General features: G+C 41.3%; 1 protein-coding gene across 1 annotated transcript in view; it reads right to left on the bottom strand.

Moving 5' to 3' along the window:
- Positions 1-17,879, bottom strand: part of DIP2A (DIP2 disco-interacting protein 2 homolog A (Drosophila)) — a 106,971-nt gene that overhangs the window by 71,598 nt on the left and 17,494 nt on the right. The window contains exons 2-3 of the mRNA XM_011954211.1: positions 8,282-8,353; positions 2,385-2,504 (exon numbers count right to left, since the gene is read on the bottom strand). Coding sequence (XP_011809601.1) covers positions 2,385-2,504; positions 8,282-8,353 — 192 coding nt within the window. The remainder of the gene's footprint in view (positions 1-2,384; positions 2,505-8,281; positions 8,354-17,879) is intronic.

Here is a 17,879-nt window from a genome sequence, read left to right as displayed (position 1 = left end):
TATGAACATTGGCCGAACATTTGATATTAAGGAAGTATTTATTGTTAATTAATTTGTGATAATGGCATTATTTTTTAGAAATATAATCTTTTCAGATACAGAGAACAAGCCTATTACGACATCAAAATGACAAAGATCAAGAATATTATGACATCTAGATGAAATAACATATCTGAGATTTGCTTTGAAACCATAAGGGAAGGGAGGAAGCAGGTAGAGTATAGATGAATCCAAGCCAGGGCATGGATGGCCGAGAATTTCTGGAGCTCGACTATGGGTCCAGGGGAGCTATTATACAAAGATGGCCAGTTTTGTAGATGCTTCAATTTTCCCCAACCAATGTCTGAAAACATTTAAAAATCTCACATTTAAATGGCTTGTAGGGCCAGGTTAAACCTTTTCCTACTCAGGAAAGGCGAAGAATTCACACCTATACATATGATAAAGGAAACTGACAGATATCAAAGGCATAGAACAATTCTAAAAGCTTCCAGAGAAAAAGAGTAAATCACCTTGAAAGATCAAGAAACAGATTGACAGTACTTAGTAGGATCACCAGGCACAAAACAACAGTTTTGAAGAAAAAAGTGTTAGACCTATAATTTTATATCTAGCCAAATTATCATTTAAACATGATGATTTAATAAAAATATTATCAGACATAGAAGGTTTGAAAAGCATTTCCACACAAGGACACTACTGATTTTAACATTTATTATTAAGGTACGATCATCAAGAGAACACTGTTTTGCCATAAAGACAGATGAAGAGATCACTAGAACAGAACAGACAGTCCAGAAGTAGATGCATGCATTTACGTGTAACTGCTTTTAGAAAAAAGTGCAAAGGGAATTCGCTGGAGAAAGCATAGACTTAAGGAACGGTCCAGGAACAGTTGAGTATCTCCATGCAAAAAAATAAACTATGATCCATAGCTTGTACTTACACTCAAATTAACTAAAAAAAAAATCACAAACTTAAGGGCACTAAAATGGCACTAAAAAACCTAAAACTATAAAACTTGTACAAGAAAACACAAGAGAGAATCTTTGTAATCTTGGGTTAGGGAAAGATTTCTTAAACACAAGAACAAAAGCACTATCCATTTTAAAGAAATAACTTGGACTTCATCAAGATTTAAAACTTCTGCTTTTCAAAAGATACTTTAAAGAAACACAAAGATAAATCACAGCCTGAGAGAAAATATTGGCAAATCCTATTTATGATAAAAGACCTGTCTTCAAAAGACAAAGAATATACCTAGTATAAACCTCACTAGGGCAGAAACCAGTTTATTACCGTCAGTTCCATGAGCAGGAACAGGGTTGGGGAGAAAAGCCGGGACATGTGGAAACTTCGGAGGGGCAGAAGGGAGGAGACGTTTCCTAGGACCAGTCTCATGGAAGGCACACACGTGTGCATGCATCTGCATCCAGGCATGAGGACAACAGTGCTCCGTGAAATGCTGAGGGCAGCCATCTCAGGATTCAGAGGTATCAGGTGATTTTTACCTTTGTCCTTAAATTTGGTACTTTTTTTATATATTTAACACTAAGCATGTATTATTTACATAATCAGAGAAGAAGTTGTTTGCCACATGATGAAGTTTTTTTATAAATGTATATCAAATTGGTAAGATATTATCTGGTCAAATATTTCTTAGACTATTTCTTTATACTCCCTGTTGAAAAAACATTTAAAATATTAATCTTTGTTTTCAGTATTCTTAAAACGACAATTATCCCTATTAAAATTTTTTCTGAAAAAGGGCTATCAAAAGAGCTTAAATATGAAGAAAATATACAATCACACAGTGGTGAAAATATTAAATAGATAACGTGCTCAAGTTATTAATACATAAACTATAATAGAAAAACGTGAATTTTTTTCAATGGCTATTCTGTTAATTCCAGTAAAATATCAGAGACAAATTTAAATATTCATAAAAGCACTGCCAAACAGAGTGGCATAAATTTAATTGGAAGGAAATCTCCAAAATTAAAAAAACACTAAAACACCTACACCTAGCGGTAAAGCAGATTCGTAAAGCACAAAAATTATTAGTATCAATTTCAAAGTAAAAAGCATACAAAAGTTTTAAAGAAATTATTCTAGTAAGAGAGAGAAGACTTCTCTAGAGAGCTCTGTAGCCATCCCCTGAGAAAGTGCCATTAAAGCTACACCATACATTAAAACAGACCGTGGTTACGTGAAGGTTAAATGTTTTTCTTGAAAAAAATATGATGATGTACGTTACTGCTTATGTGAAAATAATTTCTTTGGCAGATATTGTGGCAAAGAACAAATAACTGAAAGACTTCATGGCGAGAGTCCCAGGGCTCCAGGCCTGCCCCCTTTCCCCACTGCCTGGGCTGTGACCCTACCTGACCGGAAGCGCTCATCCCTCGAGGTGGTGGGCCGAGACTTCTGCTGCTTGGGTGCAGCCGCCGTGGTTTGTGAGGGCCCAGGAGTTCTATTCTCTGCTTGTAGAGATGGGTCTATTCCTGAAACACAATTTTATGGGAATACCTTGTGTGAACAATTTGCTTTTCCAATTATGAAAAAAATCCATTGAAAACAGCTTACATTTCTCATCTGTTGCATACACTCTATCAAAGAGCCTTTAATCTGGAAGTCAGTGATAGACGCATGAACGCTGTGGGTTAAGGGCAACATCCACTTTCATGTTCTCCTCTCCCCACATCACCCCACCCTGCCTCTCATGCACCATCTGCATGAAGGGTGATGATCAAACAGCTGGCCCTGTACCCTTGGCAGCACAGCACATGGCAGCTCACATCAGGGGTGGGAGCCGTGGTAGAAAGCCCTCCCAAAGCCCACTTCTGAATTGTGTTTCTAAGTCTGAAATGGCCTGTGCTGTTTGTCCCCAGCATTGTTCTATAGTGTCAGTAAACCCTGAGTGAGAAACAGCTCACCAGAGATCACTGGGGTCCACCAGTAGCCCTCTGATATAAACAGGAAAAAAGTGAAAAGGCAGAGAAAACAAGAGCGAGAGGGGCATTAGAATGATGGCGTCAGGGCACAAAGTGCTCAGAGGCTGGGACCTGCTCAGGCCAGGCCAACCGCCCTCGCTGCACCGCCCACTTGCTCTGCCTCCAAATCAGGACAAATGAAGAGCACACTCTTCTCCACGCTCCTTCGCCAGGCCCTCCACTCTCCGGGCAGTGGTCCCCTGGCCACCAGACACGTTACAGTGAGTGAAAGAATGGGGAACAATTGTTCAAGTCACTAAACAAAATCCCTGGTATCATTTGAACCCAATTTGCTGACATTTGCAAACAGCACAAAGCAAAACCTGCAGCTGCGCTTCAACAAAAATATGTGTTTAGCTTTAGCCTTTGTTTCAAAATGTCTCATAAAATTGGCCAGCAGGAATTCCAGTCCCACTGGCTCCTCCAGCCCTAACCACTCCCCCCACGCTGCCTCAAACCTGGGCAGGTCAGTGACTGCCCCAACAAGCGCAGTGTGGCAGAAGTGATGCTGTGGCAGAAGTGATGCTGGGTGACCTCCAAGGCTGGTGGTGAAAGGCGACACAGCTCTACCTGGCTCTCTGCGACAGCACACACCAAGTCTAGAGTGTTAAGCCCCACAGTGGAGGGGCCACACGAGGACAGAGGGAGACAAAGGCAGGGCTGGGGAGCCCGGTGCTCGGCAGCAGGAGTCTCCCCACCCCAACAGCCACAGCTGTGACTGAGGAGCCCTCACAGGATGTTGGCCCAGGACTTGAGCACCCAGCTCTGGCTCTGTGGACAGGGACAAGGTAACATTGGAGCTGGGCCTGCACTGCACATTTGTGAGCAGAACAGATGCTGCTGATGTTGTTCAAGTACTATGTACATTTTGGGGTGGTCAGTGCTGTGGAGAATGGGAACACTCTCTACAGAAATTGGTATTAGCCCTTCAAAAGGTGAGCATACACACATACACGTGTGTGTGTGTGTGTGTGTGTACAAAACACATATTGAGCAGAGCCCTACTGACTTTTGGCTTTTTGTGACTACAACTTTAAAGTTCACAATGAACAATACCGAGTCTTACACCTTACGGATGATAGACAAGCATGCTATAAAGTGACGTATACACAAATGGACTTCCTTACATTTGTGTTCCAAAATATGCGTCCTTTTATTCTTTGAGACAGAATACAAGACCCAATGTGAAATTACTGGATGAAGGAGTAGATATATTTTTAACTTAACAGATATGAAGAGGTAACTTTCCAAAAAGGTTATAGCAATTCACGCTCTGACAAGCAATGTATGAAAGTGCCATTTCCCCACTCTCTGTCAGCACTAGATGTTATAAAAAGTTCTAGAATTTTGCCAATGTGATAAGAGAAAAATGGTGCCCTTTAATTTGCATTTCCATATCTACCACTGAGGTTGAACATAATTTAATATGTATTGTCTATCCACATTTCCTCTCCTTTGGATTTGTTATGTTACCCAACTAAAGACCCCCACTAAAAGACCAGGAAGCCTCACTCCTTGTCTGCTGTGGACACCCTGAACTGTGTACACATACAGAGCTGTGGCCTGGTGAGTAGCAGCTCAGTCATTCTGAAATGTTCTCATTTCTAGGGAGCCTGTCACACCTGTCCATCTTTTCCTTTCTAGCTTCCAGGTCTCCTATCTTGCCTATGAAGACAATTCCTACTCAAAGGGGTGTTCAAATAGTCTCCTGAATTGTATGTTTTTATAATTAAAAAAATATTTAGAACTTTAATTATTCTGAAGTTTATGTTCACTAATGGTGGGGAGGAGGAAGAGGGTTCTTGCCTGCAGAAGGATAGTACCAGCTATTAACCCTTCCTCCTTCACATCCTCTCAAATCACGTCCGGACTTCTTCTTTTTCACTGACTGAGTTGTGTACTCTGCACACTGACATCCTCCTGTTGTGACTATAAAGCATACACAATCAGGTTTAGTATCTCAAATGCCAGTCCTTTTTTTTTTTTGAGACGGAGTGTTGCGCCTCCCGAGTAGCTGGGACTACAGACGCCCGCCACCTTGCCTGGCTAGTTTTTTTTTGTATTTTTTAGTAGAGACGGGGTTTCACTCAAATGCCAGTCCTTTATCACCAGTGTTCTTTTTCAAAAATTGATGGGCTACTTTCAGAATTTTGCCCCTTCTAATGGGTCATTTCCAATCCTAGGTTTAGGAAAACCTCAGGCCTGGTATTCAGACTGGACTACATTATGTTCACACATTAACTCGGGATCTGCCAGTTTTATAGGATGTATTAAGTTTTTCCAGTTAGGAAACTGATATGTTTCTTCACATATTAGGGTCTTGGTTATTTCTTTCAAATAGATTTTATGATCCTAACATAGGTTCTTTCTTACTAAGTGCATTAATAAGCATTTGACAGTTTGTTTTCATTATGAGTAAGATTTTTTCATATTTGAAAACAGAAATATTGCTACAGAAAAGTCGCATATTTGCCTTCTATCTTCATAAATATCAAACCAAAATTACTTACTAATTCTAATAGTTACATGAGCAGTCACATTAGTTTTTGAGGTATAAAATAATATCACCTATATTTAAAGATGATTATCTTTTGTTCTCTAATATTTATTCTGCTTTGTTTTCCGTCTCACTGCATCAGCTGTGACCACCCACATAATGTGTAATAAGAATGGGCTGGCCAGCATTTCTGTTTACTCATTTGGAATGGAAATGGCTACAGTATCTGATTGTTTAGTTTGATGATTGCTGGTGATTTTGGACAAATGGGCTTTAAAGATACTTTAATAGTTTCCTTCAATCCCAATTTTACTCTGAGTTTCTTTTTATTTTGGATGAATAAATATCAGCATACAAAGAGCCTAGTCAATCTTCTTGTTGTTGATCTGTTATAAGATATATCATACCAATACAGGCAATATAAAGCATGTACACAGTTTAAGAATATTATTAAGAAACAATCAATGTAACCACCACATAGGCTACGAAACAAAACACTCAGTGCCTTAAGGGGTCCCTGTGACCCTCTCCAATCTAACTTCCATGAGGAAATGGTGTGCTGGTTTCTGTGAAAACCATTTCCTTCTCTGTCTGCACTCACTACACAAGGTCCCTAAGTATTAACAGCTCGGTTTGCCTCTTTTTTTAAGCTTGTACTGGCTATATGCCTTTGTAATTCCTTCCTTCATCCCTACGATGTTTACAAGATTCATTCTTGCTGATGCATGTGGGTCTTTAGCTTTCCGCTGTATGAATTCTGTTGATGGGTATTTGAGTTCTTGGCAGTTTACAGATATAATGAACATTTTTGTACAAGAGAATAAGGTACAAACAAACAGGAGTTTCTCTAGGGCAAATATGTACCTGAAGAACTGCTGCACTTCTTCAACTTTACTATGTAATACTAGCTGCCTGCATCCTACCGATCGAATCCTCTCCAACAGGATAGCTGGCTGTGGTTACAGTGTGCCTTTCTCCGATTACTAGTGAGGTTAAACATCTTTCCATTTGCTCATTGGCTATTTGGATTTTCTCTTATGAAATAACCTATTTGAATCTTCATCCATTTTTCTACTAGACTTTTTCTTATCATGTTGGGAGACTTTCTGGCTATTAAGTTTAAATTAATTAAATTAAGGGAAGGTGTGGTGGCTCACACCTGTAATCCCAGCACTTTGGAAGGCTGAGGCAGAAAACTCGCTTGAAGCCAGAAGTTCAAGACCAGCCTGGGCAACATAGCAAGATCCCATCTCAATCAATAAGCTGGGCGTGGTGGTGCACACCTGTAATCCCATGTACTCAGGAGGCTGAAGTGAGAGGACTGCTTAAACCCGGGAGTTTGAGACTGCAGTGAGCTATGGTCACACCACTGTGCCCCAGCCTGAGCAACAGAGTGAGACCTTGTCTCTTATGTGCAATCATCATACATGGCTGGTGTTTCATATACTGGACAATGCAGTTAGAGAACAGGTCCGTTACTGCAAGAAGTTGTACTCGACAGCACTGCTTGGTACATTCTGGACACTAGTTCTTTTTTTTTTTTTGAGACGAAGTCTCACTCTGTCTCCCAGGCTGGAGTGTAGTGGCATGATCTCGGCTCACTGCAACCTCCACCTCCCAGGTTCAAGTGATTCTCCTGCCTCAGCTTCCTGAGTAGCTGGAACTACAGGTACGCGCCACCATGCCCGGCTAATTTTTGTATTTTTTAGTACAGTCAGGGCTTCGCTATGTTGGCCAGGTTGGTCTTGAACTCCTGACCTCATGATCCCCCCGCCTCAGCCTCCCAAAGCACTGGGAATACAGGCGTGACCCACCGCACCTGGCCTCTAGATACTACTTATTTGTGTTACAACTATCTTCTCACACTCCGTACTTTGTCTTTGCAATCTCTTTATGATGACGTTTGAAAAAAAGAAGTTCTTAATTTTAATGTGGTCCAATTAATCAATCCTTTCCTTTATGGTTCCTGCTTTTTGGCACCTTTAGTGACATCAAAAAATCCTATCTTGAGATAGTGAAAATTTTCCTATAAGATTTTCTAAAGGCTTTAAAGATCTTTCACATTAGGCTGAATACATCTGGAACCGATTTTTGTCTCCAATGTCATGTGCTTCATATATGGACAAAGAACTATGCCAGCACCATGCCTGCCACACCGCTATTTCCATGTGCAAAGTCCATGCACGTATGCATCTGTCTGAGCTGTCCACTCTGTCTTAGTGACAATGGCTTTATAGTAACTCTTCATATCCTTATTGGGCCAATCCTCTCGCCTCATTCTTTTTTGAGCATATTTTGGGTCTCTTGACCTTTTAGACTTGGATATACATCTCAGAACTAACTTGTTAAGTTACACACACACACACACACACACACACACACACCGCTACTGAAATAATGAATGCACTGAATCTACAAATCAATCTAATGTGGCAAGAACTGACATCTTTACAATGGATGCTCTAGCCCCAGTAAGGAAACGTGCCAGGCTGTTCATAATCATAAAAATAAAATAAATCCTCTTTGGGAATGAGATCTGAGATCTGTATCAAGCCAGAGCTTTAAATTATAATCTATGCCTTTGGATTTTATTATTTAATATTAGAGGCATATTTTTCAAGACCAGCCTGGGCAACACAGCGAGACCCTGTCTCCATCAATAATCAACATATACCAGTGTTTAAACTTGGTTTAACATTGCTAACAAATGTTAAACTCTAAAAACAAGTTAAAAATCAAGTCTTATGAAACAATATAATTGCTATGTAACATCTGAGTGTATTGACCTTACCTTGAATAAGCGGTATATAACGTGCAAGCAGCTTTGCCCTTTTCTTTTCATACCCTTTTTGAGTGATGTCACCTAAAACAACAATGGAAAAAAGAATTACATTTCTTCTACAATTGCAAAATTTTAGAATTAAAAATTAATTCATGATTGAAAACCTGGAAACACTAATGTCCTTCCACGAACTGGCAGGACAAATAAACTATGATGGACCCATAAAATGGAACACCACTCAGCAGTAAGAAAGGAACAAACCACTGATACACACGGCAATTGGGACGGACCCATAAAATGGAACACCACTCAGCAGTAAGAAAGGAACAAACCACTGATACACACGGCAATTGGGATAGATCTCACACGCATGCTGCTGAGTGAAAGAAGCCAGACTCAAAAGGCTGTATATGGAATCCTCCATTTTTATGACATTCTGGAAAAGATACAACCATAGAATCAAGAGACAGATAGTGGTTGCCAGGGTCTGGCAGTGAGGAAAGGACAAGGGAATTTGGAGGGTGGTGAAACTGCTCCACGTCGGGAGTGTAGTGGTGGTTACATGAGTATATGCACTTGTCAAAAATCTGTACCATTACAGAAGAGTAAGGGTGAATTTTACTGTGTGTAAATAATACTTCAAATTTTAAAAATTGCGATCACCATCCCCTGGGAGCTTGCCAAAATCACAGACTCTGAGGCCACACCCAACTGACAGAATCCAAAACTGCACTTTATCGAGACCCTCCAGTCATTCCTGTGCAGGTTCAAGTTTCACAAGTATTGCAATAAGGGACCCACAGGACACAAGTCCTCCCAGGCCAAGGGGTGTCTTTGGGAAAGGAGGAAAAAGGATGGCTGTTCCAATAAATTATCATAATGAAAAATAGCCCGAAAACAAATTAAACCACCTAGGAATGAGGTAGGAAATGCACCATCATGGAAACACTTCTTAACCTAAGCACACTATTTGGGTTCCTACACATACCTGGAAGTTCTAACGGTGGATCTGTAATGCTTTGAAGACTTTATTTAGACCAGAAATATGTATTACAATTCTCATGATTAGCCTGTCCTCTGGGTGAACATGGTGGAGTTTCTAGTGTTTTGTAAGATCTTCCTTCTCTCAAAACAAACAAGCAAAGCAGTAAGGCTGCTGCAAATCAGATGACACAGGCTGATGTTGCTTATCGAGTACACAACTGAGTATTTCCATTAGATGAATTTCAGGCTGATGTCGCTTAATGACTACACAACCGAGGATTTCCGTTAGATGAATTCCAGGCTGATGTCGCTTACTGAGTACACAACCAAGTATTTCCTTTAGATGAATTTTTTATTGTAGGATTTGTTGTGTGAACAGATTGACACTGCTGAATATGTGACATCTAAGTTAAGCCTCAGTGGAAGCCTCTGGGTAGGCATTAATATGCCATCCTACAGAAGGAGCCTGAGCCACGGCCTGTGGGCCAAACAGCTGCTCTGGTCCAGAGTCTACCACAACCTCCCTACCTACTCCACCCTGCACTGCGCCCAAGCCCTGCCCTCTGCACAGAGCCTCTGCTTTAAGAGCTCACTTGGCTCCTCCCAAGCCTCTTATGCTTATCTGTCTGTCCTTCCATTTATTTATTCCCTGTGCCCCCACTGTGTTCCAACCCTTCAGACAACTTTTTCTTGCATTTAGTGTCTATTAGACATATTTTCTTATATTTTTTTACAGTGTCTTTTGGAAACTTTTTTATAGCGTCTTTTAGAATATATTCTGCAGAACTCATGCTGCTTTGTGTCTGTGTATTTTTAATTGACCTGAACGGCATTATATTATAAATGACTGTTTTCTTCCCTAAGCCTTCCATTTTTAAAAACCAACCCTTCCTCAATGCAATGAGCACACCTGATCTACTGCACTGACCCGGGTGCCCCTTGGAAGTACATCATCCTTGTTCACCCCCTCACCCCATCACTGGACACCCCCAGGTCCAGAGCCAGCCACCACCCACACCAACATGCTCTGTGCTGCAGTGACAATCCTCATCAGGTTCAGGATATAACTGTACAATTTCACTTATTAAGTTTCAACTTGTACACAACTTTTTAAGGTTTAGAAGGCAGTAATTTTCAAATGTGCATGTGCATAGGAGAGGCAATTGACCTGCATCACAGACGTATGAAATGTGGCTCTGGCTAAACTCCACTGCTGCAGAAGAATCTCCCTCAGGACCACAGACGCCAAATCCGAACTAATATCACCAAGTCCTTCACGTGGCAACACAAATTCTAAAAACCCATTCTCAAAAGCACTCAACTACCCCTTCAGTTCACAGAAACAAAGATAAGTAGTGCACACTATATGTGATGGCAAATAAGGCAAAACAATCTAATTGTCTGTCACCAAAACGAAATAAATATGCTGCCAAACATCTGTACTACAGGATTCTATCAATCTTAAAAAATAAAATAAAATCCTGTTATTTGTGGGGCCTGGGGTTAGACATCACTCACATGGATTCATGGTATCCTACTGGGTAAGAAGAGCAGGTTGAAAAACAATATATATACAGAATGATTCCATTCTGTTCAAATAAAATTAAGCATGTATATTTACTTAGTAGTTGTGTATATTTGTATATACACAGAAAACGTCCAGGAGGGATGCACAACTAATTATTAATAGCATTTTCCCCTGTTATTTGTCTTTGGGTAGGGTGAGAAACAGATTCATTTTTTACTTCATATACTTTTATTCTTTAAAATTTTTAGACACATAATCCTTTGTAATTAAGAATGTATGGAAGATGGTTTTGACGACCTGTAATGGCTACATAAGATGTTACTGGGGGAAACTAGATGAATTCCATGTATTATTTTTGCAACTTCAAGTCTAAAATTATTTCAAAGTAATACATTTTAAAATATATGGAAGAGATTATGCAGAATTGTTTTCTTTTTTAGATGTCTCATAAAATTTTCCAGTGAAACCATATGGCCTTACAGGTTTATTTTCTAGGTTTTAAACTATGAAATTAATTTATTTAGTAGTTACAGGACTATTCAGGTTTTGGCTTCATTACTGATGAGTTCTGGGGGTTGTGGCTTTCAAGAAATTGGTACCTTTCATCTAAGATGTTGAAAATAGTCATGTAGGCCAGGCGTGGTGGCTCACACCTGTAATCCCAGCACTTTGGGAGGCTGAGGTGGGCGGATCGCTTGAGGTCAGGAGTTCAAGACCAGCCTGGCCAACATGGTGAAACGCCGTCTATACTAAAAAATAGAAAAATTAGCTGGGCATGGTGGCACGCGCCTGTAGTCCCAGCTACTTAGGAGGCTGAGGCTGGAGAATCACTTGAACCTGGGAGGCAGAGGTTGCAGTGAGCCAAGATCACACCACTGCACTCCAACCTGGACAACAGAGAGAGATTCTGAAGAAAGAAAAGAAACAGAGAGAGAGAGAGAGGAAGGAAGGAGAAAGAGAGAGAGAGAGAGAGAGAGAGAGAGAGAGAAAGTAGTCAGTGTCACTTAACGATGGGAGCACATTCTGAGAAATGCATTGTCAATCAGTTTCACTGTTGTGCAAACATCATTTGAGTCTACACACACACACCGAGATGGTATAACCGACTGCATCGACGCCATATGGTAGAGCCTGTTGCTCCTAGGCTACAAACCTGTACAGTATGTTATTGTGCTACATGCTGTAGGCAATTGTGACACAATGGTATTTGTGTGTTTAAAATATTTAGGCCAGGCACGGTGGCTCACACCTGCAATCCTAGCACTTTGGGAGGCCGAGGAGGGCAGATTGCCTGAGCTCAGGAGTTCGAGACCAGCCTGGGCAACACGGTGAAACCCCCATCTCTACTAAAATACAGAAAATTAGCCAGGTGTGGCAGCGTGCGCCTGTAGTCCCAGCTACTTGGGAGGCTGAGGCAGGAGAATCTCTTGAACCCGGGAGGTGGAGGTTGCAGTGAGCTGAGATCGTGCAACTGCACTCCAACCTGGGCCACAGAGTGAGACTCTGTCTCAAAAAACAAAACAAAAACAACAACAAAATATATATTTATAAACACAGAAAAGGTACAGTAAAAATACGGTATAGAAGATGAAAAATCATATACCTGTATAGAGCATTTACCATGAATTGGGCTTACAGGAACGGAAGTGGCTCTGTGCGAATCACTGAGGGGTGAGTGACTGTGAAGACATTACTGTACACGACTGTAGACTTAATACTCTGTACACTTAGGCTACACTACATTTAGAGAAAAACATTTTCTTTTTTCAACAATAAATTAACCTTAGCTTACTGCAGCTTTTAAAAAACGTTTTAACCTTTATAATAACATAGCTTGAGACACCAACACATTGCATAGCTGTACAAAAATATTTTCTTTCTTTATATCCTTACTCTTTTTTTTTTTTTTTTTTTTAAGAGACAGGGTCTTGCTGTGTCTCTGAACAGACAGGCTGGAGTAGTGGCAGAATCATAGCTCACCACAGCCTGGAACTCTTGGGCTCAAGTGATCCTCCCACATCAGCCTCCTGAGTAGCCAGGACTGCAGGTGCTGTTCTACCACACCCAGCCAATTTTTAAATTTTTTGTGGAAACTGGGTCTTGTCATGCTGTCTAGGCTGGTCTCCAACTCCCAGTCTCAAGCAATCTTCCCATCTTGGCTTTCCAAAGTGTTGGGATTACAGGAATGAGTCATCATGCCCAGCTTACAAGCTTTTCTGTATTCTTTAAGTTTTGTGGGGTTTTTTTTTGTTGTTGTTGTTGTTTTGGGGCTTTTTTTTCTTACTTTTAAAACTTTTTTGTTAAAAACTAAGACACACACATTAGCCTAGGCCTACAGAGGGTTAAGGTCATCAGTAACACTGCTTTCCACCTCCACATCTTAACCTACTGGAAGGTCTTCAAGGGTAATAACATGCATGGAAGCTGACACTTCCTATGATTACAAACCCTTCTTCTGAAATAACTCCTGAAGGGTCTGCCTGAGGCTGTTTGGCAGTTAACCTTTTTAAAATATAATAGGAATATACTCTAAAATAACAATAAAGTGTGCCGGGCGCCGTGGCTCAAGCCTGTAATCCCAGCACTTTGGGAGGCCGAGACGGGTGGATCACGAGGTCAGGAGATCGAGACCATCCTGGCTAACACGGTGAAACCCCGTCTCTACTAAAAAATACACAAACTAGCCGGGCGAGGTGGCGGGCGCCTGTAGTCCCAGCTACTCGGGAGGCTGAGGCAGGAGAATGGCGTAAACCCGGGAGGCGGAGCTTGCAGTGAGCTGAGATCCAGCCACTGCGCTCCAGTCCGGGCGACAGAGCGAGACTCTGCCTCAAAAAAAACAAAACAAAACAAAACAAAAACAAAAAACAAACAAACAAAACAATAAAGTGTACAGTAAACACAAAAGCAGTAACATTCATGTGTTATCATTACCAAGTATTATGTACAGTACATCATTATATGGATTAGATTTTTAATAGATTGGCAGCACAGGTTTGTTTACACCAGCATCACCACAAACATGTGAGTAATGCGTTGTGTTACAATGGCTACAAGGTCACTAGGTGGTAAGAATTTTTAGCTTTATCGTGATCTCACGCAGCCACTGTTGTGTATGCCGTCCACCGTTGCCTGAAACACCTATTGGGCATACGACCAGAGATGGATACAGCTGTTCACAGCACTCCCTTACCATGCTTTAATGTCTGTGCACCCTATAGAGACAGGTCTCTTTCCTTCCTGACTTTGGTCATTTGTGTCTTTGGTAAGTGGTATTTTTTCACTGTCAGTCTTGTTGGAGGTTTATCAAACTGAACCAGGTTTTGGTTTTGGTTCTACCATTTTTTGTTTTTGTTTTTTTGAGACGGAGTCTTGCTCTGTCACACAGGATGGAGTGCAGTGGCGCAACTGGCTTGCTGCAACTTCCACCTCTCAGGTTCAAGCGATTCTCCTGCCTCAGCCTCCCGAGTAGCTGGGATTACAGGCATGTGCCACCACGCCTGGCTCATTTTTGTATTTTTAGTAGAGATGGGGTTTCACCATGTGAGCCAGGCTGGTCTAGAACTCCTGACCTCAAGTGATCCAACCCCCTCGGCCTCCCAAAGTGCTGGGATTACAGGTGTGAGCCACTGCGCCCGGCCCCACTGATTTTTTCCTATTGTTTTTTCTGTTTTCAGTTTCACTGATTTCTGCTGTTATCATTTTCCTTCTGTTAGGAAACACAAAACCATAACGAGATACCACTATATGCCTATTCAAACAGCTAAAGCTTTAAAAATACTGACAATGTCAAGTGCTGACAAGGACTGTGAAGCAATAAAAACCCATATATTGCTGGTGGGAATGCAAAATGGTACAGCCACTCTGGAAAACAGTGTGGAAGTTCTTCATACAGTAAAGCAAACACTCACCAGATGACCCAGCAATTCCACTTGATTATCTACCCTAGAGAAGTAAAAACTTGTGTTCACATAAAAACCTGTACACAATTGTTTATAGCGACTTTATTCTTAATCACCAAAAAACTAGAAACAACCCAGATGTCAAGTGAATGGATAAAGAGATGTGACATAACCATACTATGGAAAACTCCTCGGCAATAAAGAGGAGCAGACTACTGATACCTGCAAAAATGTGAATGAATTTCCAAGTACATTACGCTGAGATAAAGAAGCCATTCTCGAAACGTTACATGCTGTCTGATTCCATTTATAGGACATTTCTGAAAAGATACACCCATAAGGATAGGGAACAGATAAGCTAGGAGACCAGAAGACTGCAGAGGGATAAATGAGGCGTGTTTGGGGATGATGGTGCTGCTCTTTCTCTTTTTTGGTTTTTTATTGTGTTTTAGAGTCAGGGTCTTGCTCTGCCACCCAGGCCGGAGCACGGTAGCATAGCTCACTGCAGCCTCGAACTTCTGGGCTCAAGCAAATCAGCTTCCCAGAGTCTGAAAGGAGAGTCTGACAAAGAAGTACTTCAGGCAGCTAGCAGCTGGGTGACTCCACAATGGACCAAGCATGGCTAAGGAAGAAGCACCCCAAAAGGGCATGACAGAATGGCTGGGAACCCCAAATGCCCCACAGGTTCCAATCCAGCACAGTACAGTCTGCCTTTGGTCAGGTCACTTTGACCACCTCCAAGATGGGCACCAGCCAGAAATCAGATACACACGAGAGACCTTGGACCCAAGTGAGCTGGACACAGCTGCCAGTGTTTATTCCTTTGGAAAGGTGTTGGCCTTTGCTGCCAAAGAAGGGGTCCAGAGTCCACTAGGTCCCAACTTGGGCCACACAAGCTTATCCAGGATCCCAAAGCAAGGTCTCTGTGCCATGGCAGCTGGGAGAGCCCCCAGCTGCCACTGGACTAGACAGGTCCTACTGGAGGTGCCCACACAGAGGAGGAGGAAACAATAAAATGAGGGATGATCCATACCTGACATGGTCTGGCCCTGTGTCCTCCCCACTCAAATCTCACCTTGAACTGAAATAATCCCCACGTTCACGGTGGGAGGGACCCAGTGGGAGGTAACTGAATCATGGGGGCAGGTTTTCCCCGTGCTGTTCTCTGGATAGTGAGTCAGTCTCACAAGCTCTGATGGTTTTATAAAAGGCAGTTCCCCTGCACATACCCTCTTGCCTGCCACCATGTAGGATGTCCCTTTGCTTTCTTCATCTTCCGCCATGAGTGTGAAGCCTCCCCAGCCATGTGGAACTGTGTGTCTGTTAAACCTCTTTCCTTTCTAAATTACCGAGTGTCGTTTCACGTCTTCGTTAGCAGCATGAGAACAGACTAATACAATACCTGACCACAATAAAAATTGAAGACAGATGCCACAAAAAAATATAGGCAGTCTCCAAGCTTGTGACACAGAACAACAGGTGAAGAAAATCTGTGAAGAGTAATATTTTGCATGGTGGCACCATTCACTGATAACAGTCGTTCTTACACTTAATATAAGCATGTAGAGATTTCACTTTTCAAGTCTAAGTTTCCAAACACGGGGGTCTTAAATATGCAGATCTAATACACAAAAGCAGAGCCTCTCTGACTGCAATTTAAATTATTTATGCAGCCAAGCATGGCGGCTCACATCTGTAATCCCAGCACTTTGGGAGGCCAAGGTGGGAGGACTGTTTGAGCCCAAGAGATAGAAGCCACCTTGGGCAACATAAAGAGACCCTGTCTCTACAAAAAACAGAAAAAAAACAATTAGCTGGCTGTGGTGGTACATGCCTATAGTCCTAGCTACGAGGCAGGCTGAGGTGGGAAGACTGCTTGAGCCCAGGAGTTCCAGGCTGCAGTGAGCTATGATAGCACCACTGCACTCCAGCCTGAATAGCAGAATGAGACCTTAAAAAAACAATAATAACAAACAAATTATTATGCTCAACACTGAAGAGTGTAGAGATGCTTCCGCAGTAGTGTTTGAATGTTCATTGTCTCATTCATTTGTAATTAAAAGCAGACTTTTAAAATGTTTCGTCAATACTCTTTTATCTCTAAGTTTTTAATAAAATATGAAAAATATGTTCATTAAACTGAATACATACACACACACAAGAACTCCATTTATGGCACTGACAAAATTATAGCACTCAGACCAACTCTTCCAATGGGAACTAAAAAGATGGCACTAAAATTTTTCTGTAAATCTAAAGACATTACAGAAGTGAAGAACTGAGGGTCAAGTCAAAAAGTAATCACGAAGTAGCTGAATTGAGTGGAACTCTGACAGACTCAGAGAGCCAGGAGCTCATTGAGGAGGAGGTTCCCGCTGAACTGGGCGGAACTCTAACAGACTCAGAGAGCTCATCGAGGAGGAGGTGCCCTGGAAAGCATCCCAGGTTGTTTGTTGGGACTTAGAAGGACCACATCTTGCGTATGAGCTAAAAATAGAGCAGAACCCGTAAGGACTGAAGCCAGTTTCAAACCACTTTCTCTATACGTAGATTAAAGTGATCCTGGATTGCACGTACTCCCAACCTATCTACCTATCAGATGCAAAAGTAAGCCCTTTGTGGTCACACATTATCACTATATAGACAATGTCTGGCATTTGATCAGAGATAATTAGGCACATACGGCAGCAAGAAGCTATGACTAAAAGCCATGAAAAACAATAATAGAAAGCTATACAAAATGGAACTTTAAAATAACCATAATCAATATGTTTAGGGAACTAAAAAACAGGATTGTGAATTAAAAAAAAAAAAAAAAAAACATAAATTCTAGAACTGAAAAATACTGTATCTCAAATCCAGGAATAAATTTAATGAAAGGTGTGCAAGACCACTTCCCAGAAACCAAAAACATTAAAACATTACTGAGATAAATTAAAGAAGACCTAAAGAAATGGAAGGATATACCACGTTCATGAATCTGAAGACTCAATACCGTCAAGTGTAATTCCTCTCCAAGTGGATCACAAGAATCAGCCTGAGTAATTCTTGAAAGTTTTTTGCATGGAAATTGACAAGCTGATTCCAAAATATACAGGGAAATACAAAGGGCCAAGATTAGCTAAATCAAACTTGAAAAACAAAATAAAAGTAAAAGGGCAGACTTTACCAAATATGAAGACAGAATGGAGTAGGT

Source organism: Colobus angolensis, unplaced genomic scaffold (genome assembly GCF_000951035.1).
Source record: "Colobus angolensis palliatus isolate OR3802 unplaced genomic scaffold, Cang.pa_1.0 Scaffold38, whole genome shotgun sequence".
Taxonomy (NCBI): domain Eukaryota; kingdom Metazoa; phylum Chordata; class Mammalia; order Primates; family Cercopithecidae; genus Colobus; species Colobus angolensis.
This window is presented reverse-complemented; position numbering and strand designations above follow the sequence as displayed.